Source organism: Melospiza melodia, chromosome 25 (assembly GCF_035770615.1).
Source record: "Melospiza melodia melodia isolate bMelMel2 chromosome 25, bMelMel2.pri, whole genome shotgun sequence".
NCBI lineage: Eukaryota > Metazoa > Chordata > Aves > Passeriformes > Passerellidae > Melospiza > Melospiza melodia.
In genome coordinates, this window is record NC_086218.1 from 7150882 (window position 1) to 7178119 (window position 27238).

Below are 27238 nucleotides of genomic sequence, written 5' to 3' on the forward strand. Positions count from 1 at the left end.
GCAGTGGCCATAGGGACAGGTCCCCTGTCCTTCTCCTGGCACCGGGAGGGCTCAGGGGCACTGCTGGGCACTGGCCCCCGCCTTGAGCTGCGCCATGTTGGGGACAATGACAGCGGCCAGTACCGGTGCCGAGTCAGTGACGGGAACAGCACAGCCAAGAGTGACCCCCTGAATGTCACCATCCTGGGTGAGCAGGACCCTCGGGCTGGGGATGACCCCACCCAAAGCAACCCCATTCCAACTCACCAGGTACAAGCACCGTCTCTGTCCCCGCAGTGCCCGTGGCCAATGCCACCATCAGCCATCATCCCCTGTCACACCAGGTGCGTGCAGGTGACAACGTGACCCTGTGCTGCTCAGTGCAGGTGGGCTCAGCCCCTGTCACCTTCACCTGGCTGCACAATGGGCAGGAGGTGGCCCAGGGTCCCTTTCTGGAGCTCAGGGACATCGATGTGGGACATTCGGGCACCTACCAGTGCGTGGCCACCAACCAGCTGGGACAGGACAGGCACCGCGTGTTCCGGGCACTCAGCATTGAACTGGCCCTGGAGGTGACACCTGGCTCACCCTGGATCACAGGTGGGGTCACATGGAGTCACCAGGGTGTTCAGGACTCCTGCAGTTCAGGATGACCCCAGTGTGTCCCCTCTGTCCCCAGCAGTGGCTGTGAATGTCGGCAGGACCCTCCTGTTCCTGCTCCTGCTCCTGGCTGTCATTGGGGGCTGTCACTGGTGGCACCGCCGGGGTGGGTGACAATGCGGCGGGTACAAGGTCCTACAGAGACTGGGGGGAAGCCCCACACACTGGGGGCGGCAGTTGGGGCATCACCCAAAGCCTCAGATATGGTGGAAGCTGAGCCCCCAGTGACCTTTGCTTGGGGGTCTTTTGAAGGGTCCTGGGCTGTCCCAGGAAGGGCCTTGAGGAATATTGGGGTGACACTGGGATCTCCTGGGGGCTTTTAGGGAGGTGTTGGAGAGTTGTGCAGGGATGTTGAGAGCTCCTCAGGGATTCTGAAGCAGTTTGGAGGCTTCCCTGCATTCCATTCTTGGGGTTCCTTGAGGCTTGAGGGGTGCTCAGGGGTTCAGGGTTCCTGGGGAGGGGGTTGGAGTACCTGGGTGCCTCAGGTGTCCTGGGGCTCCTCAGGGGTGCTTTGGGGTGCAGGGGCCTGGGAGTCCAGTAGAAATCAGTGTCTGGTGGAGGCTCAGGGCTCCAGTGGGCATTTAAATGTCCCAGGTGGGGTTGGAGCCCAGGGGACCCCATGATCACCCCATCCTCTTTTTCTTGCAGCTCTCAGGAAATCCCAGGACAGGTGAGTGGGGAGTTCCAGCCATGACTCTGCCTGACCCCCTCCCCAGACACCCCTCAGACCCCCCCTTATCCCTACAGGAGCCCCTGGAACACCCTTATCCCCTGGAGGTGGGAGAGGGACTGGACATGAGGGGGCAGGGGGTGAGTATGGGGGATGGGTGGGGACATGGACATGTCACCCATTCGTGTCACACCAAGCCAGGTGTCTCTTACTGTCCCCCCCAAGGACCCCCAGGTGACCCACACAGAGCTGCCAGGACCACATGGGCGACTGCAGGACACCAGTGACATCCATGGGAACCTGCTGTGACAATATGGGACACTGGGAGTCCCCATCCCATGGCTCCCGTGGTGGCCCATCCTGCCTGGGGTGATGACCACGAGTCAGCGGGGCTGCACAGGGCACCCAGTGCTCCCCTTTCCCCCTCCCAGTGCTCCCAGTACACCCATGGCTTCCCAGGCTCCTCCCAGTGCCAGGGGACACAGGACCCATTTCCTTCTTATTTAGTCCAAAATGCAGCTTTTTGGTTAAACTGGCAGAGATGGTGTTTGTTCAGCTTTGTTGGGCTTTAGGAATGGCATTCTCCAGTTCTGTGTTGCCACCAAAACCAAGGGCTGCTGCCCCTTTCCCTACCGCTCCCCATGGAGGCACAAAGATCCCAACAGTTTGACAATTCCTGAATCAGTAATGAAAGAACAAAACCAACAGCAACAGCAACAAGGCCAAATTATCACACAAGGAATGATTTCCAGGGAAAGCCACCAACAAAGAACAATCCCCAAACACTTCCCGCCCATCACGTTTCCTCCACCAGAGGAATCTGGCAGAGTCCTGGACCTTCCTTGCTCTGATGGCCAAAGTGGCCTTCAGGAGGCTCTGGATTCTCTTGTCCCCTGTCCCAAACCCCTCCTCTGCCATGTTCCTCACACCAGGATGTCACAAAGTCCCTGAGGATGTTCCTGAGCCTCCCATTTGCCCAGGGCATTTGGGATCAGGCCATGGCAGAGGGTGAGGTGCCAAAGACATGAAAAATTTGAAGTCTAGAGACATTTTGGAACAGCTGTGTGTGGCAGGGGTCGGTCAAGCGTTGCTTTTGGTGAGACAGGGCCCCGTCTGTCCATCATCTGTCAGCCATGGCACACTGGGGACAGCATGACGCTTTGACAAAGCCAGCTCCTGAGTAGCCAGGTGACCAGAAGTGCCAGCTGGGGAGAGGACCCTTGGTGACACAACTGGCTTAAAAGGCAGAGCATGAGGTAGCCAAGACCCTGACCCTATCTGCTCATGGGGTAACTCTCGCCTCCACGCTGGAACCCAGAAGTTGGCCACTCATTTAAATGAGAAATATCTGCAAAGGAAACTGGGAAAAAATCCTAGAATGGAAAGAAACCCATCTCCAAATTTTTTTTAATTTCAAATATGTTCTGGCTTACAGGCCAAAGTGAAGGAAAAGGAATACCAGCTCTTTCCTGGGAAATTGATAAACCAGAACAGAACAAAAAACACAAACCCAGAACTTTCCCTCCCGCTGAGCGCTGTTGGTTTTTGTGGCAGTTATAACCGCGGGCAGCAGGGGGCGATGCAGGGAGCACTCCCGGCCAGCGGGGGCCGCTGCAGGGAGCACTCCCGGCCAGCAGGGGGCGCCCCGCTCCAGCTCCATCCCCTCAGGGGCCATGGCGGCCTCGGACGGGAGGCAGGAGGGGAAATCGCTCCTTTTGCAAACTCCTGGGCACCAATCTGTCCCGGCCCCACCACTGGCAGTGGGCAGAAGCCGCCAAGGCAGCAGGTTGGATCCCAGTGCCCACTGGCAGCGGAGCAGTGTCCCGGGGCCAGGCACATGCCCTACCCAACACCCACGAGCGCTCCCCATGATCCTGAATGGAAGGAAGGCAGCGCCTGATCTCAGGCTCATCTCAAGTCCACAGCGCACCTCTGGTGGCTTTATACCACAATTCCTGCAAACACTCAACCTCTCGCTTAGGTGAGGAGAGCAGGGATGGAGAAGCTTTGGGGAAACCTGGAATCCACACAGGATCACTCCCCACAGCCCCACCACAGCTGCAGACAGAGCCACAGATGCATATTTCCACACTTTTCCCTCTTGTCTGGCAGCCACGGCCAGAATCCAAACATTCTTCCCAGGCCATTCTAAAGGGCGGCAGGTTTGAGAGAGGAAGGAGCAGGGACCCGGCCAGGTTGTTGAGCAGATTGTTGCGGGATATGCAAGGCTTTTGGGGCTATCTCAGACCCTTGCTGCAGGGGACAAAATGATCAATTGTCACATTTGTGGACTGGTTTCTTGCACAGCTGCCCCTGCAGGGGAGGATTTCCAGCCAGCCCTGCTCTGAAAACCATCAGAGGCCCTCACAGAGCCACTGCTTGGGCTCTCTTAGGGTTTTGTGCTTCTTGCAGGGCTGGGCAAACCACAGGCAGGCCTTTTTCCCCCCACAGAATCCTCACCTTCGCAGCAGCTCTTAAGCTGCCAGAATGAAAGCCAAGGGGGCAGGGGGGACCCTCAGGTGCTGGCTGGCCACCTGGGGCTGGCCAGAGCAGGGCTGGGCAATGGCCATCCCTGTGCAGTGGGGCTGGGCCATGGCTGGGCCCCACCCTTGGATGGCCACCACAACAACATCAGCCACTCCACAATACTTTTCACTATCTGAACAACATCTCAGTATTTAATCAACAGTATAATCAATAATGTTATATCAATTCATATAATATCCACTAAAATAAACTTCCATTAACTTGTTTCTGTCACTATATGCCAGTAAAGAACTGTTATTCCTGTTCCCACATCTTTACCGAAAAGCCCTGTAATTTCAAAATTATAATAGTTCAGAGAGAAGGGGGTCGTATTTTCCATTCCAAGGGAGGTTCCCCCCTTGTTCAGCTTCCTTGTCAGAGCTCAACAAAGAAACACCATTTCTGCCAATTTAATCAAAGAGCTGCATTTTTGTCCCAGGAGCAGGGAACCAGGTCCTGTGCCCCCTTGGAACTGGGATGGGTACCAGTAAGCCATCTCATTGGGAGCACTGGGAGGGGGATTGCAGAGCCACTAGGCACACTGGGGTTAAGAGGATCAAATCTGATTTTGATTTATGTCTCAACATATGCTACATCTGAGGTGAAAAATGACTCTGTGGTTGTACATGTGCTGGGAACCCTGTCCCTGGCAAGGCCTCACACAACAGACAATCAGGGGAGAGAAAGCTGGTCAGGCTATGAGTGACCCCCACTGGTTAGTGGGACAGATGCCCGGGAAAAAATATCTATGAAAAAATGCCCAGAAAATCAGGCTGTGGCAGGAACCTTTGCAAATAATAGCAGCAAACTGTGACACAACAGGAGCGTTTTGCTTTGGGTTTCTTGCAGGGATCAGGGGCTCTCTCAGAGGGTCAGTTTGGCGTTCTTTCCCTGTGGGATGCACATTCTCTGAATCTGGGAGATGCAGTGAGAGAAGCAAAGACTACTCCAAACAATTCTCATCTCATTTTCTGCTCCTGTGTTGATCACATGCGGAATGCATTGTGGAAGATTGTTTACCTGAAGGGAATTGCTAATTGTATTCTGGTGTGAGTGTTTTGATTCACTGACCAATTGAATCCAGGTGTGTGTGTGTGGAAACTGTGGGCTGAGTCATGAGATTGTGTGCAGTGGAGTGCAGTTGAGTGCTTGGCAGATTCAGTTTAGATGTAATGGAATATAATATAGACTAATATGGTATAATAAAGTACTTAATTAGCCTTCTGAAAAGATGAAGTCAGATGCACCATTCCTCCCAGTCATCCGGCAAAAATATCACAGACACTCCCCACCCACCGCCTTTTCCTCCCGGTGTTCCTTCTTCCCTATCCACATCTGTTCTTCCCTGCTTCGCTGCTTCCCCGAGGAAGCTCATTCCTGCTCGTCCTGGACATTCCTTCATTGCTCCCCAATGGAGCAGATGCTGCCTGCACCCACCCGCCGCCTCTGCCGCGTTTCCCGTGCTGCCCACAGCCCCGAGCCTGCTGCACCTGCCCACCACAGCCCCAGCCTGCGGCAGCCAGCACAGAGCCACCAGTGCCGCAGCACCAGCCCGCAGCCAGCCCGCAGCAGCCAGCCTGCAGCCATCGCTCGCCCATGCCAGAGACACGCAGATGCCGTCCTTGGAAATCATGCCCAGCCACTCACAAAAGCCATGTGGGCTCGCCCTGGCTTGCAGCACACACACCCCATCTGCCCAGCTGATGGCCACAGAGCACCCAGGCTTCTTGTGGTAACACTGTCCCTGACTTCTGTTTCTCTCTCTATCCTTTTCCCTTTCTATTCCTTTCTCTCCCCCTTTGGTAAGAACCATTACCCTCCTTTTTCAATAAACAGTTCTCTCATGTAATACTGCCACGTCTGTGCTTTATTTTCATCCAAGAAACCTTTCAGCAAGAATCCTACCCAATTCCCCATTTTATAGCGGGATGGGACTGGGCTAGTGGGAGGGGGAATGGGGAAGTCCTGTGTGTACTGCAAGCACTGTGGGGAGAGAATGGGGCAGTCCCTGAGGGTACTTGGGCACTTGGATGGGGCTGGGGAGCCCCTGCAGGTACAAGGAAAGGAAGGGGGGGAGCCCTTGGGGGTACTGGGAGAGGAAATGGGGAGCACAGGGTGCCCTTTGTAGCCTTCCCCTGAGCCATGACCACCTCCCTTGGAAGGATGGGCAACCACAGGAGCTATGGAAGGAGCACCCCCAGTGTCACCCAGTGCCTCCTGCTTCCCAGAGAATCACAACTTTTGGTGTAGATCGTCATAGATGTCACTGGGTTCCCATGGTTGCCTTTGCAGCTCCATGTACGTCGCCTGAGGATCCTCCACTGGGGGTGCCAGGGGGTCTGGGTGGGTCCTGTGCGAATAAGGGGGTGTGTGGAAAAGGAGGGGAGGTGCTGGGAGTTTGGATAAAAGGTGTATCATGGATTGAGGCTGCACTCACCTTTCCTGGTGATTCCTGGCATCTGCAAAGGAAAACTGGAGGGGTGACTTTGGAGACCCAGGGGCCCCCATCCACCCTTGGGAATGCTGAACCACCACCAGACACACAATTCTCCCCAGGCACCCCAGTATCCCTGATGCCCCCCCAGTATCCCTAACCCACCCCACTTACACCAACACCCTGAATCCCCAGAACCCCGAGCCCATCAGGGAGGGGGACCCCTGATAGAATCCCCAATATCTCTGCAGGACCCTCCAACAGATCCACAGGTCTCTGAGCCATGGTCACTGGGGGCTGAGCCCTGCCCCAGTCAGGGGCTGTGGGTCCTGGCCTTTGGCCCCCCTTCTCTGGGGGCCTTCCCACCTCTCTCCATGATCCCTGTCCTCTCATTGTCACCTACCCACACGGTGCCACCGGTGCCATGACACAATGACCCCTATGAACAGGAGCAGGAACAAAAGGGCCCCTCCGACCCCTGCAGCCACTGCAAGAACAGAGGGGGACACATCAGGGTCACCCATCACCCCAGGGGTCCTGCACACCCTGGTGACCCTGTGTGACCCCACCTGTGTCCCTGTGTGTTGCAGTCTCCGGCAGTGTCACCTCCAGGACACCAGGTGTTACTGTGGCATTGTCCACAGGCACTGCAGGGACACAGAAAGGGCTGACGCCACAAGGAGGGGCTGGCAGCCAGGAATGGGATAATAGTGAATGGGGGATGGGTGTGGTGGGGATGTCCGGGATGGCGTCACACCATGGAGGAGCGAGGGGACGCAAGGAGTGATGGCAGGACCTGGTAAAGGTGTCTGGGGGACATGGAGGTGCCCAGGCAGGGCACTCAAGGAGGCTGTGGGAGCTCTCTGTGTCCAGTCCTGCACTCTCAGCACACCACAACGTAGAGCCGGGTGATGTTCTTCCACATGGCCCCACCCTCGGAGCGCACCTGGCAGCTGTAATTCCCTGAGGGGGAGACCCCCACGGTGGGCACCAGCAGCTGCGGGGACCCCCGCAGGCCTCTCACCACCTGCCCGTCCTGATAGAACACGTGCAGGAGGGGGGCTTGGGGCCGCAGGGGGCTGGGGGTGCTGAGGCAGCTGAGAGTAAGAGGGGGACCACTGAGAGGGGTTGGGAGGACCCTCCAGCACCAGGAAGAGCTCAGGGCAGGAGAGGGGAGGGGGATTGATGATCCCGAGTTCCTGAGGAGGGGCTCTGGGGGTGTCGGGGTGGGGGGTGTGGGGTGCTCACCCTGAACTGTCACTGTCACTGGTGCTGACTCCTGCCACCCCCAGGGATTCACCCAGCCCTTGCAGTGGTAGCGGCCGCTGTGGTTCAGCTGCAGAGGGGACAGGGACAGCTCAGTCCCATTGGAGACCACCCGCAGTTCCTTCTCCTCATGATAGAAGGACATTGAGGTGATTGGGTTGTTTCGCCAGCCCCGGCAGCGCAGTGTCACCGTGTCCCCCTCCAGCAGTGTCCGTGCTGGCACCTGCAGCACCAGCCAGTCTGGGGGACAGAGGGGTCCTGTCACACTTCTTGGCACTGGGACGCCCCCATTAGGTCACACAGGGGACCCCAGTTCCCACATGGTTTTCCCCACACTGGGAAGCTCTGCAATGTCCTCAGGGCAGGGGATGGGCTCTGGTAACTCCAGGAGGTGACCCATGGAGTGGTGCCCATCCAGGGCCCTCGGGGTCCCCGTGGGTGCTGGGCTGGGGACACCCAAACACCCTCACCATCTGAGATGTTCACAGGGGGGCTGAGCGCACTGCCGGGTCTGTCACAAGTGTAGGTGCCACTCAGGGTGACAGTGAGGTGGTCGAGTCCTGGTTCCCACCAGCGCTTCCCGTTCTTGTACCAGGTGGTGGCACTGGCAGTCCCTGAACCATGGCAGGTCAGTGTCACCCGGTCCCACAGCACAGGTGGTGTCCAGGGGGGCTCCATGAGGATCTTGGTGTTCTGAGTGCCTGTGGGTGACAGGGGACACCAGCCTGCCAGGGCCAGTGCAGGGCTGGGGACAGTGGGATGGGGCCATGGCATCCCCCGAGGACTCACCAGCAAGGCCAAGGGTCTGGGCTGGAAGGGAGAAGGGACAAGGCTCAGTGGGGGTGGCACTGCAGAGACAGCAGCATGGGGAACCTGGCCATGGGGGCTGCCCCTGAAAGGTCTCAGTGGGGGCACTGGTGTGGCACAGATGTCTCAAGGACAGGGACACAGCAGCCAACCCATACTAAGGCACGGGTTCCCCATGCTCACAAATGTTATCCCAACCAGCGCCACAGCCACACACCCATGGCCTTGTGCCCATGGTCCAATTCCATTGGCACCTGTCCCATGGTAAAAACACATGGTACTTGTCCACTTGTCCCTGCCCCTGCATGCCTGTCCCTGTCCCTGTCCCCGCAGCTGCCCCAGCCCCAAGGTTCCTTCTGCCCCATCCTTGTCCTCACAACTTCATCCTCCTCTCCCTGTCCTCACATCTCGGTTCCACTCTTCCTGTTGCTCTTCGGCCACCCCACAACTCTGGTCATACTGGTCTCCATGCTCTGCTGGCATTGGGGATTTCAGGGGACCCTGCAGCCCCCCTGTGCCCCCTCCCCATCTCCGGGGTGTCAGGCCCGTTCCCCAGGCACTCACCCCACAGGAGCAGCGCCACCTTCCCGGCCATCCCAGTGTCCCCAGCCATGTGCACTGGCTGTCACTCGCTGCTGTGGCCACCGCTCCCCTGGCTGGCAGCTCTTCAGATGAAAAGGAAGGAAGCAAGGTCACGTCCGTCCCCACGTGACGGTGGCCCTTGGTGGGGGCAGGGTGGCCACAAGCTGGGTACAGGCTGGGGACATGTTGGGATAGTCAGGGGACATGGTTGGGGTTGGTGCAACCAGGAGTAGGGGTCTCAGGGAATGAGGGGAACCAAGAATGGGTGTCGAGGAGAATGGGGGTCCAGGGGAATTGTGTTCTCCATACCTGGGGACATTCAGGGATGGGGGTGCTGTGGGAACATGGTCCCCAGGGATTTGGGGTCATGGCAGGTGGGTGCCAGGGCTGGGAGTGCAGGGGGAAAAAGAGGACCTTAGGGAATAGGGGTTCTGGGGGAACAAGCAGCCCATGGGATGGGATCAAGGCAATGGTGGTAGCGAGGAATGGCAGTCCTGGGATAGGGGTGCCCAGGGAGGAGAGACCAAGGCAATGGGGGTCCCAAGTTTAGTTCCCAGGAGAATGGGGGTGCCAGGGATGGGCAGCAGCTGGGTGGGCACAGGGGTCACAGCTCCTTCATGGGATGCCTCAGATTTTGGGATGACCCAGAGCCCAGCACAGTCCCCAGACTAGGGCACCCCAGGGCTGCCCTGGGAGTCTCCGTGTCCCTGCCCCACACACCCCTGGGTAAGGTCCCCTCATTTCCTGAGTCAGCCATCCCATGAAACATTGGATGCCCAATTGCTTGACACAAAATTACACATCCATAGAATAAAAGCAAAAATGTTTCCCACACCATTATTTTCCCAATAAAGAACAAACTCAGCAAAAATAAAACTGACAAGGTATAAAATGCTCTGGTTTAGAGAATCCATTACTTTCCTGACCAATCTAGCACAATATACACAAAAACAAATCCCAAAAAAATGAGACTTTCTTGTTCCCTTTAGGAGCCCATTGGTACATCCCACAGCAGTGTTTGCTTGTGGATAACACAGAGTGTGCAATCTCCCTGAGTGTCCAACAGCCCCATGGGATTGTTCCCTGCCTGCTTGGCAGTAACCCAGCCTTAAAGGAAGGTTTTTCTTGGGGCCACATTTAGGAACTCTTCCCATTTTTCTCATTCCCACACTGAAACTTGACTGAATTCCCATGGAGGAAGGGAGAAAGGGAGGCACTGTCCATCCTTGGGACAGTACACAGGAATCTATGGAAATGCCCCTGTGTGCCTCAGGGTCTGATTCCCTGGTTAATCCACTCCAGCCTGCCCTGAATTCCCCTGCCTGGAAACTCCCTGCTCCTGCTGTGACACCCCTGTTCCCCAGCCACTCATGAGCAGCCCCTGCTCAATATTTCCACACTTTTCCCTCTCTTCTGGTGTGCACATCCAGAATGCAAACATTCTCTCTGGGAGTTTCCCTCAAGAAAGAGAGTCCAGGTCAGGTTGTTGAGCAGATTGTTGTTGAATTTGTAGAAGTTTTATGGTTTTCTCAGTCCTTTGGGTAAAGGCACAAAATGATCAATTGCTGCATTTCTGGACTGGTTCCCTCACAGCTGCCCTTGCAGAGGGGATTTCCAGCCAGCCCTGCTCTGAAAACCATCAAAGGCCCTCACAGAGCCACTGCTTGGGCTGCCTTTGGGCTTTGTGCTTCTTGCAAGGCTGAGCAAACCACAGGCAGGCCTTTTTCCCCCACAGAATTCTCACCTCTGCAGCAGCTCTAAAGCTGCCAGAATCAAAGCCAAGGGGGCAGGGGGGACCCTCAGGTGCTGGCTGCCACCTGGGGCTGGCCAGAGCAGGGCTGGGCAATGGCCATCCCTGTGCAGTGGGGCTGGGCCATGGCTGGGCCCCACCCTTGCATTGACAGAGGTTGCCATGATGTGCCAATCCCTGGAACAGGTACCCAGCCAGGAATGTGCAGGAACATTTCTGGAACCGTCCCCCTCTTGGATAGGACTCCCCATGCCAGGATGTGTCACCCCCTGGCACAGGTTCCTCCCAGGACAGGACCCCCCTGGATGTGTCTCCCCAGGACAGAACCCTCCCTTTCCCATCTGACTCTCAGCACAAACAGCCTCTTCCTTCCTGTTCAGGAAGAGGAAAGTGAAAGGGTTGAGGGGGCACAGCCCAACACCTCCTTCCCCCACAGCCTCCCCACCCTTCCCATCCTGCTCCCCATTTTCCCCCTGCCCTGGCTCCCCCCAATCCATTCCCTGCTCAGGTGCTCTCCAGGACTGCTTATCCAGGAACTAGGAGTGAGGGGAACTGGCTCAAAGTGAGAAAAATAGGGAAAAAAAAGAAATAAAGAGTGGAAAATTTCAAGGGCAGGGGAGGGCACAGAGGCAGATCTATCCAGGACCCCCATGTGTTGCCTACCAAGGAAATGAGCACCCCAGGGGGACAGTCTTTTGTTGTGGTGTGCTGTGATGTCCCATTTTGGCCTTCCGGGTCACTTTCCCAGGTGTGCCTATACTCTTTCCCTTCCCCCTTACCCCCATGCTGAGTGAGTCCTGTCACTCAGACTTAGCATTCCAGCAAGGCGTCATGTGGTTGGTCAAGTTCAAAGGATGCCCCTATGCCCAGAGGTCATTGGCCTGTCTGGGTGTCATCTTCCCCTGAGACCCTGCCCCTCTCACCTGGTTGGTGGCTCACCTGTACCTCCCCTCCCCCTGAACCTGAGCTAAAAAGGTGATCAGACCATGCGGCCGATATTCTGTTGGAGCAGTTGCTCACGTTCAGACCTCTGTAACCATGGAATAAACCTCTGGACATTAAACCCTCCAGCAGAATCCATCTCCTTTTTCTCTTCACCATCGCCTGAAGCTACTCCTCCTGAGGTAAACGGGGTTCCTAACAAGCTTGGACTTGTACAGTGCCCAGCTGCAATCTCCAGCAAGCCAAGGTATCTCTGGGGTGATACACCACAGTTGCTGCCTTTGGCCCAGCAGCAAGTGTCAGACTGGCCCAGGCACAATCTAACTGATAATATTGGGAGCATTTTTCCAATATTTGGCGTCCTTGAGGTGGGCAAAGCGACTCTGCAGCCCGAGACGGACCCGCAGCACCTCGGAGAAGCTTCTGGCAGCCGTGCATCCAGCTGAAAAGGGCTTTGGTTGCATCGCCCTCAGCTAGAGACTTTGGGAATATTCCCAGAAGAAGTTTCGTGGACTGTTTGGCGCCTCTGGAAAGCCCAGCTCCTTTCTGGTGAGCAGATTTTCCAGAGGGAGGACAGGGTAGCCTCTCTCGCCCAAGAGAGGTCCTGTTCCAGTGAAGAGACCTGCCTGTTCCCAGCCAGCTACAGCTTCCATTTTGGGTGAGTATCTCTGCTCTCGGTAGGGCAGGAGCTCAAAAACAGACTCTGCCGTGAGTTCTGTTCCTTTCTGCATTTGTATTTTTGGCTGTGCAGCCCCACAGACGGGAATTCATTGATTTCTAGCTATTAGCTTTCTGCCGCGTGTTTTGCTGTCTTTTGGAATTCGCGCGGGAGCTCTCTGCCCTTCCCCCCGGCTCTGCAGGCTCGGCTCTCTCCACGTGGTCGGGAGATCTTTCTCTCTCTCTCTGTGCGGGGGAGGGGGGGCTCTCGGCTCTCTTGCCGTGGGGGATCCCTCTCTCTCTCTCTCTCTGTGGAGGAAGGGGGGGTTCTCTGCACACGCGGCGCGGGGGGCCCCGGTTTCGGCTTGCCACGTGGCGTGGCTGCTCTCTCTGCTCCGCAGGGGGCTGCATTCCACAGCGGGGGAGGCTTTGTTTCTGCCTCAGCTCGGCAGGGCGTGCCCTGCTGCTGCTGCCCGGGAATTTTAAAAACAGTATATACAGCTGCATTGTGAAGCTTTTGTCGGCTCGTTATCGCTTTCCTATCTGTGTTTTTTTTTAGAAATCGGTAGCTGATTTTGGCTTTGTTTTTGGTCAGACGGGATTTAGTACTTTACTTTTTACATCTAACATGGGTTTGAAACTCAGCATTGTACAAAAAGGAGTGTATTAAAATATTGTAAGCATTTTGGACAGTGGTAATGTTAAGTTCTCTAAATGAAAATTGAAACAGTTTGTAAGATGGCTTTTCCTCCACTTCCACAAATATCCCCTGAAGAAATCCACAATATTCAATTCTGGGATAAAGTTGGGAACCTTAGGAATATCTAGCAATGCACCCTCAGCTAAATTTGTGTTTTGGAGTTTACAAATTCTAACAGCATTGCTCAAACAAAAGGAAATGGAGAAAAAGCTAAATGTAAAGCCATGTACCTCTGCTCTCCCTGTTTCTCCCTCTCCTAGCTCTAAAACCGCTAAACCTCTTTCTCCAAAACTTGGCATTTTAAAGAGAGCACACTCATTGGGAAGTCGACTCCTGGAGTCTGTTGAAATGCCTGAGTTGCCCTGTCCACAAGGCCCTGGCCAGGCTGCATGGAACCTTTCCCAATCCCCTATGTCCCTCCCTCTGAAACCCACAGCACGTGTCAGCTTTCCAGAGAGCAGTGGTGCCCAAAATGGCCCCCAGTCCCTAGGGGGTCCACAAGATGGTGGATGCCACGTGGCATCTTCCCAAACCTGTTCTTCTTCTTCCCAAAATCCTCTTAAGCATCCGGAAACTCCAGCCCCATCCCCCTCTCCTCCTGTTCCTCGTGACACCTTCCCCCCGCTACTTCCCTTTCCTGCAGTACTCTCGGCTCCACCCCTCTATTCCTCCCAGGGGGCATCTGCTGACGTGATGTCACCAGGTGTCCCCGCCCCCTGCTTGCCCCCTGACCCCGCCCCTGTTCCCATGGTTTCCCCGCCCCTTGCCGGCCCCCTGTCCCCACCCCCTGCACCCGTTGTGTCCCCGCCCCCTCCCCGGGTACCCACGGTGGGGACACACCCACTGCCATTCCCCAAACCTGTATCTGTGATCCCAATGCTTCTGTTTCAAGGGATACAGAGCAGGGAACAGCAGATTCAATGCATAGTCCCATGATTTCATTGGCTCCTGTTACCTTTCAGCCTGCAGCTCAGGGGGGAGCAGCTCCAACTGCTAATTGGAGTTCTTTTGGACGACAATTAATTAAAGAGATCTGTAAATCTCATAAAGAATATGGTCCACACAGTCCATATTTCCGTGGCCTTTTAAATTCTGAACTGAGTAGGACTGTAGTGATTCCACGTGATTTAAAACAGCTTTTTTCCTGTCTCATGACCTCCACGGAATTCAAATTATGGGAAATAGCATGGAAACAAATGCTGAATGATGCTCTCCCAGGCTTGCATGCTGATCCAAACACAGCCAAAGACAACAGTGGTAACCCTATCACCATTGAGCACCTCTGTGGTGAGGGCCAATGGTCTTCTCCCTCAATCCAAGCTACTGCAATTCCTGCAGAAACACTCGAGAAAGTAAAAGAAGCAGCTGAAAAAGCATTCTTTTCCCTACAACCTGAGGGGCCTTTTGAACCCTATAGTAAAATTAAACAGCTACCATCAGAGCCTTTTTTGAAATTTGTAGAAAGGTTAACTAGAGCTATTGAAATACAAGTTAAAAAAGAGATTGCTAGGGAAGCAATTTTAGAGGAAATGGCATTTACAAATGCAAATGAACAGTGTCAAGCGGCAATCCTGAGCCTTCCTATAGAACCTCCCGCCACCATAAAAGACATGCTTCTAGTCTGTAACAGGAAAGTGCCTCTGATGAGTGTGGCTGAAGACACCAGACCAAGGCTGCTGCCAAGACCACCTCAGCGCGTCACCGTTGCCAGCCCTGCGCCTTTTCCCCTCAGCACAGCAGTACCCTGGGCAGCAGCGGAGACCAGCAATGGCTGAGCCCACAAAACCATGCCTGCTTTGTAACAACCTAGGGCACTGGAGTAACCGGTGCCCCCTGAAAAGGGAATTTGATGAATTTAGAAACGGCAGGGGAGGAGAACTACAAGCCCTCCCTGGGTGTCAACAACAACAAAAAAACTGAAGAGAGAGCGCCGGCCTGCCAGGCGCGCAGACACAAAAAGAGCAGGCCAAGGGAATAAGGGTAGCAAAACAAATCAAGCGCGCGATAATATTAATGTTTGTGTAAGTGAAGCAGGTGCTTCAAAGACTGTGTATGATTTAGGTGATCCTGTGTTAACCACGTCTTCTGTCAATGAGCCTTACAGGTTGCAGCTGACTGAGTCACTCCATCTGGAGGACACTGATTGGCATTTTGTGTCTGTAAATCCTGAACAGAAAGGTACTTGGAACCGGATTTGTTGTAAGTACATTGTCATTGGGGACACCAAATACACACCACAAGAGATCGAAAGTGCTCCAGGAATGACAACATCAGATCCTGAGCAATTCGTTCTTGGCCTGCATTGTTTCCACCCACCCCTGTTTCTTCCCAAGGGACAAATTGTTGCACAAGCTATCCCTGTGCCATCTTTACCTGAAAATATCAAAAAACAAGGGCCCACAGTCGCCCTGGTACAAGTTATTGGGAAAGACAAACCCAAATTATGGTGTAATGTCAGTGGGGGTGGGGAGTCTAAACGCATTGAGATGCTTGTAGACACAGGTGCAGACTGCACAGTGATTCCAGTACAAGACTGGCCAGCACATTGGCCTTTGCAAAATGTTGCCGGTCACCTTCAAGGTGTAGGAGGTCTGCAATTGGCAAGACAATCCAAAAGCATTATTCAATTTGAGGGACCAAACGGACAATTGGCTAATATCCGTCCATTTGTGTTGGATTATTCAGAACCTTTGTTAGGGAGAGATTTAATGGCCCAGTGGGGTGTCACAATTGATATTCCAGACTCTCCACAGCATATTTGCACAGCAGTCATTGAACAACAGCGCCCCACCCAAAAACTGAAGTGGAAAACAGACAAACCAGTTCAGGTGAAACAGTGGCCGCTCAGTAAACAAAAAATAAAGGTGCTTCAGGAACTAGTGGAAGAGCAACTAAAAAAGGGCCACATTGTAGAGACCATGTCCCCATGGAACTCCCCAGTGTTTGTCATCCAAAAAGCTGACAAAAAGAGATGGCGGCTCCTCTGCGACCTCCGACAAATTAATAATGTAATTGAAGATATGGGTTCTCCCCAACCTGGTATGCCATCCCCAACAATGCTTCCCCAAGATTGGAAATTAGCTGTTATTGATATTAAGGATTGTTTTTTCCAAATCCCCTTGCACCCTGACGATGCACCGCGTTTTGCATTCTCAGTTCCTTCTATTAATATGGAATCCCCTATGAAAAGGTACCACTGGACCGTTCTTCCTCAGGGATTAAAGGTATCTCCACCTATCTGCCAGTGGTATGTGTCTTCCCTGCTTTCCCCAGTACGTGCAGCCGCAGAGAAGGCCATCATCTATCATTATATGGATGATATCCTTGTGTGTGCCCCCAGTGATGATTTACTCACACATGCGCTTGACCTAACAATCGATGCATTGATTGTTGCAGGGTTCGAGCTCAAGGAAAAGAAAATTCAAAAGATGCCACCTTGGAAGTATTTGGGCTTAGAAATTGGAAATAGGACCATTGTTCCTCAAAAACTAGAAATCAATCCAAAGATCAAGACCCTTGCAGATGTCCACAAGTTGTGTGGGTCTTTGAATTGGGTAAGACCATGGCTCGGTCTGACTAACGAAGACCTTGCCCCTCTTTTCAATTTATTGAAAGGGGGAGAGGACCCAGGTGCTCCTAGGTCTATTACCCCAGAGGCGCGGAAAGCTCTAGAAAAGGTTCAGATTGCAATGTCCACAAGACAGGCCAACCGATGCCGGCCTGACCTGCCATTCAAATTTATCATTCTAGGTAAGTTGCCACACCTCCATGGAATTATTTTCCAGTGGGAGGAAAAACAAACACCTAAGGCAAAGAACACACCAAAAAAGGACCGGGACCAGAGGGACCCTCTCTTGATCATAGAATGGGTTTTCCTCAGTCACAAAAGGTCCAAGAGACTGACAAAGCCTCAGGAGCTGGTAGCAGAACTGATCCGAAAAGCAAGGACCCGGATCAGGGAGTTAGCAGGATGTGATTTCAAGTGTATTCACATTCCAGTTGAGTTAAAATCAGGTCAAAATACTATGAAAATACTGGAACAATTGTTTCAAGAAAATGAAGTGTTGCAGTTTGCTCTGGATTCCTACTCAGGACAAATTTCGGTAGCGCGGCCCGGTCACAAATTATTCAAACAAGATGTTTAATTTACCTTAAAATTGAGAAGTGCTCTAAGTAGGAGACCTTTAAAAAGGGCTCTGACTGTCTTTACAGATGCGTCTGGGAGGTCCCACAAGTCTGTTATGACTTGGCAGGATCCTCAAACCCAGCAGTGGGAGACAGACATTGCTGAGGTGGAAGGTTCACCTCAGGTTGCTGAATTGGCTGCGGTTGTTAGGGCTTTTGAAAGGTTCTCAGAACCATTTAATCTGATTACAGACTCTGCATATGTGGCAGGAGTAGTATCCAGGGCAGATCAAGCAATACTGCAAGATGTGTCTAACATCACACTTTTCAAATTGCTCTCAAAACTGGTAAAGTTAGTCACTCACCGAGAGCAACCATTTTATGTGATGCATGTCAGGTCACACACTGACTTGCCAGGGTTTATCGCTGAAGGCACCAGAAGGGCAGATGCTCTTGTTGCACCTGCAGTGATGGCCACTCTCCCAAATGTTTTTGAACAGGCAAAAATCAGCCACCAGCTTTTCCACCAAAATGCACCTGGCCTGGTTCGTCAGTTTAACATCACTCGAGAACAGGCCAAAGCGATTGTGGCCACATGCCCAAATTGCCAGCAACATGCACTCCCTACAGTGAGTATGGGAGCAAACCCAAGGGGACTGAACAGTTGTGAACTGTGGCAATCAGATGTAACACACAGTCTTTTGGACGGCAGAAATATGTTCATGTTAGTGTAGATACCTTTTCTGGAGCAGTCTATGCTTCTGCCCACACAGGAGAATCATCTATTGATGCTATTAAGCACCTCTTACAGGCTTTTTCTTTCATGGGCATCCCCAAGGAGCTGAAAACTGATAATGGGCCTGCTTACAAATCCAAGGAATTCGGGATCTTCCTGCAGCAATGGGGAGTAGAGAACCAAACTGGCATCCCCTACTCCCCTACAGGTCAAGCCATTGTAGAAAGAACTCACCGTGATATTAAAAGAGTCCTGGACCAGCAACAACAGGTTCTGAAGGTGGAACCTCCCCACATCCGGTTATCCAGGGCGCTATTCACAATCAATTTCCTGAATTGTTCTTTTGACAGCCTGAACCCACCCATCCTATACCACTTTGGGGGGAGCAATCATAGGTTAATGAAAGAAAAACCTCCAGTTTTAGTAAAGGACCCTGAGACTTGGAAAATGGTGGGACCTTACAAATTGGTTACTTGGGGACGTGGATACGCCTGTGTGTCCACCCCCTCTGGTTTAAGGTGGGTTCCTTCCAAATGGGTAAAGGCCTGTGTTCCCAAGGTCTCAGAGAAATCCACAGAAGCACCCCAGGTTGCTCATGCTGCCTGGAGAAGAAAACGCTGCATGCGTTCTCTGGAGGAAATTCCATTTAAGCCTCCTATCTGGAATAGTTTATAATATATATTTGTTTCAAGTTTTTGTACCAGTTTAGATCCCACTGTTCGTGTGTAGCCTCGAGACACCATGAGACCGAGCCTGCTTCTCATCCTACTCGTAATCATCCCACCTGTGACCTCCTGCATAGTTCCTCAGCCCAAACCGCATATGGACTACCTTGACAAAGGCTCCCGGACATCAACAGAGAAACTGACAACTGGCTGAATGGACTGTTCAAAGGCTGGGGACTCTCGGGCTGGTTGGGATCTATTCTGAAAACTGTGTTTTTAGTGCTGTTTATTTTAGTTATTGTAGTTTATAGCATTGTTTTTGGACTAATCAAACGCATGGTGCTCAAGTTAATTTCAAGCTCATCTCCCCCTCCTGAAGTCTACCATTTGGAAGCCCTCAGTGCTCCAATAGATGACCTGGAAGCCTCAGTGGAAAACATTGACCCTCATGGAGAGGAAGAACTGATTTACCAACCATGGTTTGGCAATCATTCTGCACCACAAACATAGTCCTCTTCTTTTTAAACAAAACTAGGGGGAGATGTGGTGTGCTGTGATGTCCCATTTTGGCCTTCCAGGTCACTTCCCCAGGTGTGCCTATACGTCTATCCCTTCCCCCTTGCCCCCATGCTGAGTGAGTCCTGTCAATCAGGCTGAACATTCCAGCAAGGCGTCGTGTGGTTGGTCAAGTTTAAAGGATGCCCCTATGCCCAGAGGTCATTGGCCTGTCTGGGTGTCATCTTCCCCTGAGACCCTGCCCCTCTCACCTGGTTGGTGGCTCACCTGTACCTCCCCTCCCCCTGTCCCTGAGCTTAAAAAGGTGATCAGACCATGCGGCCGGGCACTGTTGGAGCAGTTGCTCACGTTCAGACCTCTGTAACCATGGAATAAACCTCTGGACATTAAACCCTCCAGCAGAATCCATCTCCTTTTTCTCTTCACCATCACTTGAAACTATTCCTCCTGAGGAAATGGGGTCCTAACAAGCCTGGACTTGTTCAGTGCCCAGCTGCAACCACCAGCAAGCCAAGGTATCTCTGGGGTGATACACCACAGTTGCTGCCTTTGGCCCAGCCGCGAGGGTCAGACTGGCCCAGGCACAATCTAACTGGTAATATTGGGAGCCTTTTTTTCCAATGGGGGACCACAAAATCCTCTCAAAATCCCTCAAAAATCCCTTCAGAGACCTCAAAATTCCCTTAAAATCCTGAAAATTCCCTCAGCGATCCCAAAATCTCCTAAAAATCCCCCCAAATCCCCTCAGAACCCCCAAGATCCCTTAAAAATCCCCTCAGGAACCCCAAATCTCCTCCAATGCTCCAAAATTTCCTCAAAATCCCTCAAACTTTTCTCAAAATTCCCCCAAATCCCCTTAAGGACACAAAATCCCCCCAAAATCCCCCCAGATCCCCCCAAAAATCCCCCAGGGACCCCAAAATCCCCTCAGAAACCCCAATATCGCTGCAAAACCCCTCAGGGACCCCAAAATTTCCTCAAAATTCCCTTAAAATGCCCCAAAATCTCAACATTTTCACCAGGGACCTCGAAATCTCCTCAGAATCACCTCAGAGACCCAAAATCATCTCAAAATGCCCCAAAATCCTCTCAGAGACCCCAAAATCTCCTCAAATTCCCTCAAAAATCCCCTCAGGAACCCAAAATCGCCTCAAAATCTCCCAAAATCTCCTCAAATTCCCCTCGGGAAGCTCAAAATTAACTCAGAGACCTCAAAATTCACTCAGGCACCACAAAATCTCCTCAAAATCCCCTCAAATTCCCCAAAATCCCCCAAACTCGCCTCCAATTCCCACATTTCCCCAAAAATCCCCTCAGAAACCCAAAACCACCTAAAATTCCCCCAAAATCCCTTCAGGACCTTCAAAATTGCCTCAAAATCCCTCAAAATTTCCTTCAAATTCCCCAAAATCTCAACATTTCCACCAGGGACCTCAAAATCTCCTCAAATTCCCCCTAAAAATCCCCTCAGGGAGCCAAAAATCTCCTTAGAATTCCCTTAAAATCCCCCAAAATCTCAAAATTCCCCTCAGGGACCCCGAAATTAACTCAGAGTCTTTAAAATCCCCCAGGGAGGCCAAAATCTCCTCAGAATTCCCCAAAATCTCCTCAAAATCCCCCAAATTCACTCAAAATCCCCTCAGGAAGCCAAAATCCCCACAAAAACCTCCTCAGGAACCCAAAATTCTACAAAAATCCCCTCACGGAGCCCAAAATCTCCTCAAAACCCCTCAAATTTTCCCCAAATCCCATTAGGAACAGAAAATCCCCTCAAAATCACCTCAGAGACCCCAAAATTCCCTTAAAATGCCCCAAAATCCCCTCCAAATCTCCAAAAATCTCAAATTCCCCCAAAATCCCCTCAGGAGCCCCAAAGTTGCCACAAAATCCCTCAAAATTTTCTTGAATTCTCCCAAAATCTCAACATTCTCGCCAGGGCCCCCAAAATCTCCTCAAATTCCCCCAAAATTCCCTTAAAATCCCCCAAAATCTGCTCAGGGACCCCAAAATCCCCTCAAATTCCCCAAAAATCCCCTCAGGAACCCAAAGTCTCCTCAAATTCCCCAAAAATCTCCCTGAAATCCACTCAGAGACTCCAATATTTCCCTTAAAATCCCCCAAATCCCTCAGGAATTCCAAAATCTCCTCAAAACCTCATGAAATTCTCCTCAAATCCCCACAAATTCCCTCAAATCCCCAACAAATCCCCTCAGGAACCAAAAATCTCCTGAAATTCTCCCAAAATCTCCTCAAAACCCCCTCAGGGACCCCAAAATGTCCTCAAGATCTCAAAATTAACTCCAAATCCCCCTCAGTGCCCCAAAATCCTTCAAAAATCCTCCAAATTACCTCAAAACCCACCCGAAATCCTCTCGAAATCCCACAAAATTTCATCAAAATCCTATCAGGGCCCCAAAAATCCCCTCAAAAATCCTTCAAATTGTCTCCTAATCCCCTCAGGAACCCAAAATCCTCCAAGAAACGCTTCAGGCACCCCCAAATTCTCCTCAAAATGTCCCAAAATCTCCTCACAATCCACGAGCGACACAATAAAATGCCTTGAAAACGCTTCAAAATCCTCCCAAATCCCACAGAATCCTCCGAAATCCCCTCAGAAACCGCCCAAAATCCCCTGAAGGGCCCCAAAATTCAGGCAGGGAGGAAAAAAAATGGAAAAATCCTGGAAATCACCCCTTTGCCCATATAAGGAAATACCGCGAGGCCCGGCCGCTTTGGCCCCGCCCCCTCTGGGCTCCGCCCCTTTTACCTTTTATGGGTTGCCCTCAGCGCCCCCTCGGGCCCGGCTCCGCCCCCAGCAGCCAAAGCTCCGCCCCTCGCTGAAGCTCCGCCCCTCGATGAAGCTCCGCCCCTCGATGAAGCTCCGCCCCCAGCAGCAGAAGCTCCGCCCCTCGATGAAGCTCCCCCCCATCAGCCGAAGCTCCGCCCCTCGATGAAGCTCCGCCCCTATCAGCCGAAGCTCCGCCCATCGCCGAAGCCCCGCCCCCATTAGCCGAAGCCCCGCCCCCAGCATCAGAAACTCCGCCCCTCGCCAAAGCCCCGCCCCTCGCCGAAGCTCCGCCCCAGCAGCTGAAACTCCGCCCCTCGCCGAAGCTCCGCCACTCGCCGAAGCCCCGCCCCCAGCAGCTGAAGTAGCTCCGCCCCTCGCCGAAACTCCGCCCCTCGATGAAACTCCGCCCCATCAGCCTAAGCTCCGCCCCTCGCCGAAGCTCCGCCCCCAGCAGCCGAAGCTCCGCCCCTCGCCGAAGCTCCGCCCTTTGCCGAAGCTCCGCCCCAGCAGCCGAAGCTCCGCCCCTCGATGAAGCTCCGCCCCCAGCAGCTGAAGAAGCCCCGCCCCTCGCCGAAGCGCCGCCCCCATCAGCTGAAGCTCCACCCCTCGATGAAGCTCCGCCCCCGCAGCTGAAGAAGCCCCGCCCCTAACCGAAGCCCCGCCCCAACAGCTGAAGCTCCGCCCCCATCAGCCGAAGCTCCGCCCATAGCCGAAGCTCCGCCCCTCGCTGAAGCCCCGCCCCCATTAGCCGAAGCTCCGCCCCTCACCGAAGCCCCGCCCACCGCCGGCTCTGCGCCGCCTCCAGCGAGGCCTCTGAGGGGGAAACGGGGACCCCAAAATTTTGGGGTGAGAAGCCCCGAATTTGGGGTTTGGGGGGGCCTGGGACCCCAAAATTGAGGGAGGGGACCCAGAAATTGGGGTGAGGATCCCAAAGTTGGGGTTTAGGGGGGGTCTGGACCCCTAAAAATGGGGAAGGGGCCCCAAATTTGGGGTTTGGGGGCGTCAGGGACCCCAGATTTGGGGTTTAGGAAGGGTCTGGGACCCTATAAATGGGGAAGGGACCCCAAAATTTGGGGGTGAGGACCCCAAAATTGGGATGTGAGGAGGGTCAAGGACCCCAAATTTGGGGTTTAGGGGTGGGGACACCAAATGTGGCGTTTGGGGGGGGTCAGGGACCCCAAAATTAGGGAGGGGACCCCAAACATGGGGAAGGGGCCCCCAAAATTTGGGGTTTATGGAGTCCTGGGACCCCAAAATCGGGTTGGGGACTCCAAATTTGGGGTTTGGGGAGGATCAGAACCCGTAAAAATGGGGAAGGGACCCCAAAATTGGGGTTTGGGGGGGTCTGAGACCCCAGAATTGGGAAAGGGAGGGTCAGGGACCCCAAATTTGGGGGTTGGGGGGAGTCAGGCACCCTAAAATTGGGGGAGGGTCCCGAGAATTTGGGGGTGGGGACCCCAAAACAGGGCTTGGGGCGGGGGGGGTCAGGGGATCCCAAATTTGGGGCTTTGAGAGGGCCAAGGATCCCAAATTTGTGGTGAGGACCCCAAAATTGGGACTTAGGGGGGTCACGAAACCCCAAAAATGGCGCGGACCCCAAAATTTGGGGGTGGGGAGCCCCCGACATGGAGGTTTTGGCTGTAGGAACCTTTGTGCGGGGGCCGCGTTTCCGGCCGGATGCACCGAGGCGCTGCGCCGTTTCCTGTGCGTCCGCAATGGCGTCCCCCAGGCCCTGCAGGGCCCCCGGCAGAGCCTGGGCCAAAAACGGCACAAAATCGACAGAATTCACCCAAAATTCACCCAAAATTCACCCCAATGTCCACGAGAGTGTGCCCAGGGTTCTCACGACGCCCAAAACTCCCAGAAAAATGGAAAAAAATCCCACAAAAAACCCCCCAAAATTCCACAAAAACGAGGGTTAAAATTGGCCCAAATCCACCCGAATTCACCTCAAAATTCACCCCAATATCCCTGAGAGTGTGCCCAGCGTCCTCACGACGCCAAAAGCTCTCAAGATATTGAGAAAAACCCCAAAAATCCCCAAAATTCCACAAAAACGAGGCGCAAAATGGACCCAAATCTGCCCAAATTCACCCCAATATCCCTGAGATTGTGCCCGGGGTTCTCATGATACTCAATATTCTCACAAAGTATCGAGAAAATCCCACAAAACCCCCAAAATTTTACAAAAATGAAGCTCAAAATTGACCCCAAATCCTCCAAAAAATCCCCCAAATCCCCCCCCAAAATCCACAAAATTTCCCCCCCAAAAAAATCCCCAAAACCTCCCCGAAAAAATCCCAAAAAAATCCCCCTAAAATTGCCCCACAAAATCTCCCCAAAATTCCCCCCAAAATCCCCAAAATTGCCCCAAAATGCCCCAAAAATTCCCTGAAAAAATCCCCCAAAATTCCCCCCTAAAATTCCCCAAGATTCCCTGAAAAATCCCCAAATTTCCCCTAAAAAATCCCACAAAAAACCCCCCCAAAATTCCACAAAAATGAGGCTTAAAATTCTCCCAAAAAATTCCCCGAAAAAGATCCCAAAAATTCCCCCCAAAAAATCCCAAAAAAATCCCCAAAACTCAAAAAAACCGAGGCTCAAAATGGACCCAAATCCGCCCAAATTCACCCAAAATTCACCCCGAAATAATCCCCAACATTCCCCCAAAAATTCCCCCAAAAATCCCCAAAATTCCCCTAAAAAATCCCCAAATTGCCCCAAAATTCCCCCAAAATATCCCCAAAAAATCCCCCAAAATTTTATAAAAACGAGGCTCAAAATGGATCCAAATCCCCCCCAAAAACTCCCCAAAAACTCCCCAAAAAAATCCCCCAAATCCCCCTAAAAATACCCCCCAAAAAACCAAAAATTCCACCAAAAATACCCAAATTCCCTTAAAAATAAAAAAAAAATTCCCCCCCAAATCCCCAAAATTCAAACAAAAAAACGAGGCTCAAAATGGACCCAAATCCTCCAAAAAATCCCCAAAATTCCCCCCTAAAATCCACAAAATTTCCCCAAAAACTCCCCAAAAACTCCCAAAAAAATCCCCAAAATTCCCCTAAAAATCCCCCCCCAAAAAAAAACAACAAAAATTCCACCAAAAATCCCCAAATTCCCTGAAAAATCCAAAAAAATTCCCCCCAAAATCCCCAAAATTCAAACAAAAAAATGAGGCTCAAAATGGACCCGAATCTGCCCCAAAATAATCCCAAAAATTCCACCAAAAATCCCCAAAATTCCCCTAAAAAATCCCCAAATTCCCAAAAAAAAAACTCCCTGAAAAATCCCCCAAAATTCCCCCCAAAATTCCCGCAAAACATCCCAAAAAATCTCCCCAAAATCCCCAAAATTCCACAAAAACGAGGCTCAAAATGGACCCAAATCCTCCAAAAAACTCCCAAAAATTCCCCGAAAAAAATCCCCAAAATTCCCCAAAAACTCCCCAAAATTCCCCCCAAAAATCCACAAAATTCCTCTAAAACATCCCAAAAAAACCCTAAAATTTCCCTCAAAAAACCCCGAAATTTCCTTCAAAAAGCCCCAAAATTGCCCCCCAAAATCCACAAAATTCCTCTAAAAAATCCAAAATTGCCCCAACAAAAATCCCAAAACTTCCCCAAAAATTCCACCAAAGATCCCCCCAAAAAAACCCAAAAATTCCCCCAAAAATCCACAAAATTCCTCTAAAAAATCCCAAAAAAAGCTAAAATTCCCCCCAAAAACCCCAAAATTCCCCCCTAAAATTCCCCAAAATCCCACAAAAATGAGGCTCAACATGGACCCCAAATCCTCCTGAATTCACTCCAAAATTCCCTCAAATATCCCTGAGATTGTCAAAAAAATCCCAAAATCTTTTCCAAAATTCCCCCAAAAATCCTGAAAAATCCCAAAAAATATCCAAAACTCCCCCAAAATTCCCCCAAAATTAAAAAAAATCCCAAAAATTCCCAAAAAACCCAAAACATCCCCCCAAAAATCACCCAAAATTCTCCCCAGAAATTTTCCCAAAAAATCCCCAAAATTCCCCCAAAAATCCCTTTTAAATGCCCCAAACTCCCCAAATCCCTCCCAAAATTCCACAAATCCCAAAAAATTTCCCCAAAAATTCCATTTCGCCCACAAAAAAAATCCCATTTCAAGCTCCAAAACCCCCCAGGACCCCCCAAAATTCCCTCAAATCCCCTCCAAAAAAATCATAAGAAATCCCCCAAAATCCCAAAAATTCCCTTAAAATTCCTGAAAATTGGCCAAAAATCCCCAAATTTCCCCAGATCTGAAGGAAACCCCCAAATTTTGGGTTCCCCACCCCAAATGTGACCCCAATTCCCCCTCAGGTTTTGGGGTCCCCCCTCACCTCCAGCTCCTGCAGGTGCCCGCACCTGAACCCCGAGTTAAGGAACAATTTGGGGATCCCCCAAAAATCTCCCCTTCAATTGAAGGTTCAGCCCCCAAATTTGGGCACCCCCACCCCAAATTTTGGGGTTTCCAGAATTTTCCATCCCAGGAACCCCCAAAATTTCGGACACAAGCGCAGATTTCCTCGAATCTTCTTTGCGTTCCTGCGGGGAGACCCCAAAAATTCCGTGAGGGAAGAACCGGGAAAAAGAGCGGGAAAAGCGGCGCGGGGCGTGATGGGAGCTGTAGTTCGGGGGGTGTGGGCCTGCAATGATGCTCTATGGGCGGCGCGGGGCATGATGGGAGCTGTAGGCTTGGCTATAATGGCACTCAGTGGGGCGCGGGGGATGATGGGAGCTGTGGGCTTGGCTATAATGAACGCAATGGGGCATGGGGGATGATGGGAGCTGTAGGCTCGGCTACAATGGAACTCAATGGGGCGCGGGGGATGATGGGAGGTGTAGTTCGGGAGGTGTGGGCGTGCAATGATGCTCTATAGGCGGCGCGGGGCATGATGGGAGCTGTAGGCTTGGCTATAATGGAACTCAGTGGGGCGTGGGGGATGATGGGAGCTGTAGGCTCGGCTATAATGGAACGCAGTGGGGCGCGGGGGATGATGGGACCTGTAGGCATGGCTATAATGGAACTCAGTGGGGCGCGGGAGATGATGGGAGCTGTAGGCTTGGCTATAATGGAACTCAATGGGGCGTGGGCGATGATGGGAGCTGTAGGCTTGGCTATAATGGAACAAAATGGGGCGTGGGGGATGATGGGAGCTGTAGGCTTGGCTATAATGGAACTCAGTAGGGCGCGGGGGATGATGGGAGCTGTAGGCCTGGCTATAATGAAACTCAATGGGGCGTGGGTGGTGATGGGAGCTGTAGGCTCGGCTATAATGGAACACAATGGGGCGTGGGGGATGATGGGAGCTGTAGGCTCGGCTATAATGGAACTCAATAGGGCGCGGGGGATGATGTGAGTTGTAGGCTTGGCTATAATGGAACTCAAAGGAGTGTGGGGGATGATGGGAGCTG

The 27238-nt window shown here is 52.4% G+C and overlaps 1 protein-coding gene across 1 annotated transcript in view; it reads left to right on the forward strand.

Moving 5' to 3' along the window:
• The window catches only part of LOC134429068 (Fc receptor-like protein 5), a 129071-nt gene extending 107102 nt beyond the window's left edge, over positions 1–21969 (forward strand). Inside the window, exon 11 of the mRNA XM_063176158.1 lies at positions 21803–21969. Within this exon, the coding sequence (XP_063032228.1) occupies positions 21803–21969 (167 nt within the window). The remainder of the gene's footprint in view (positions 1–21802) is intronic.
• Positions 21970–27238: the final 5269 nt, after the last annotated feature.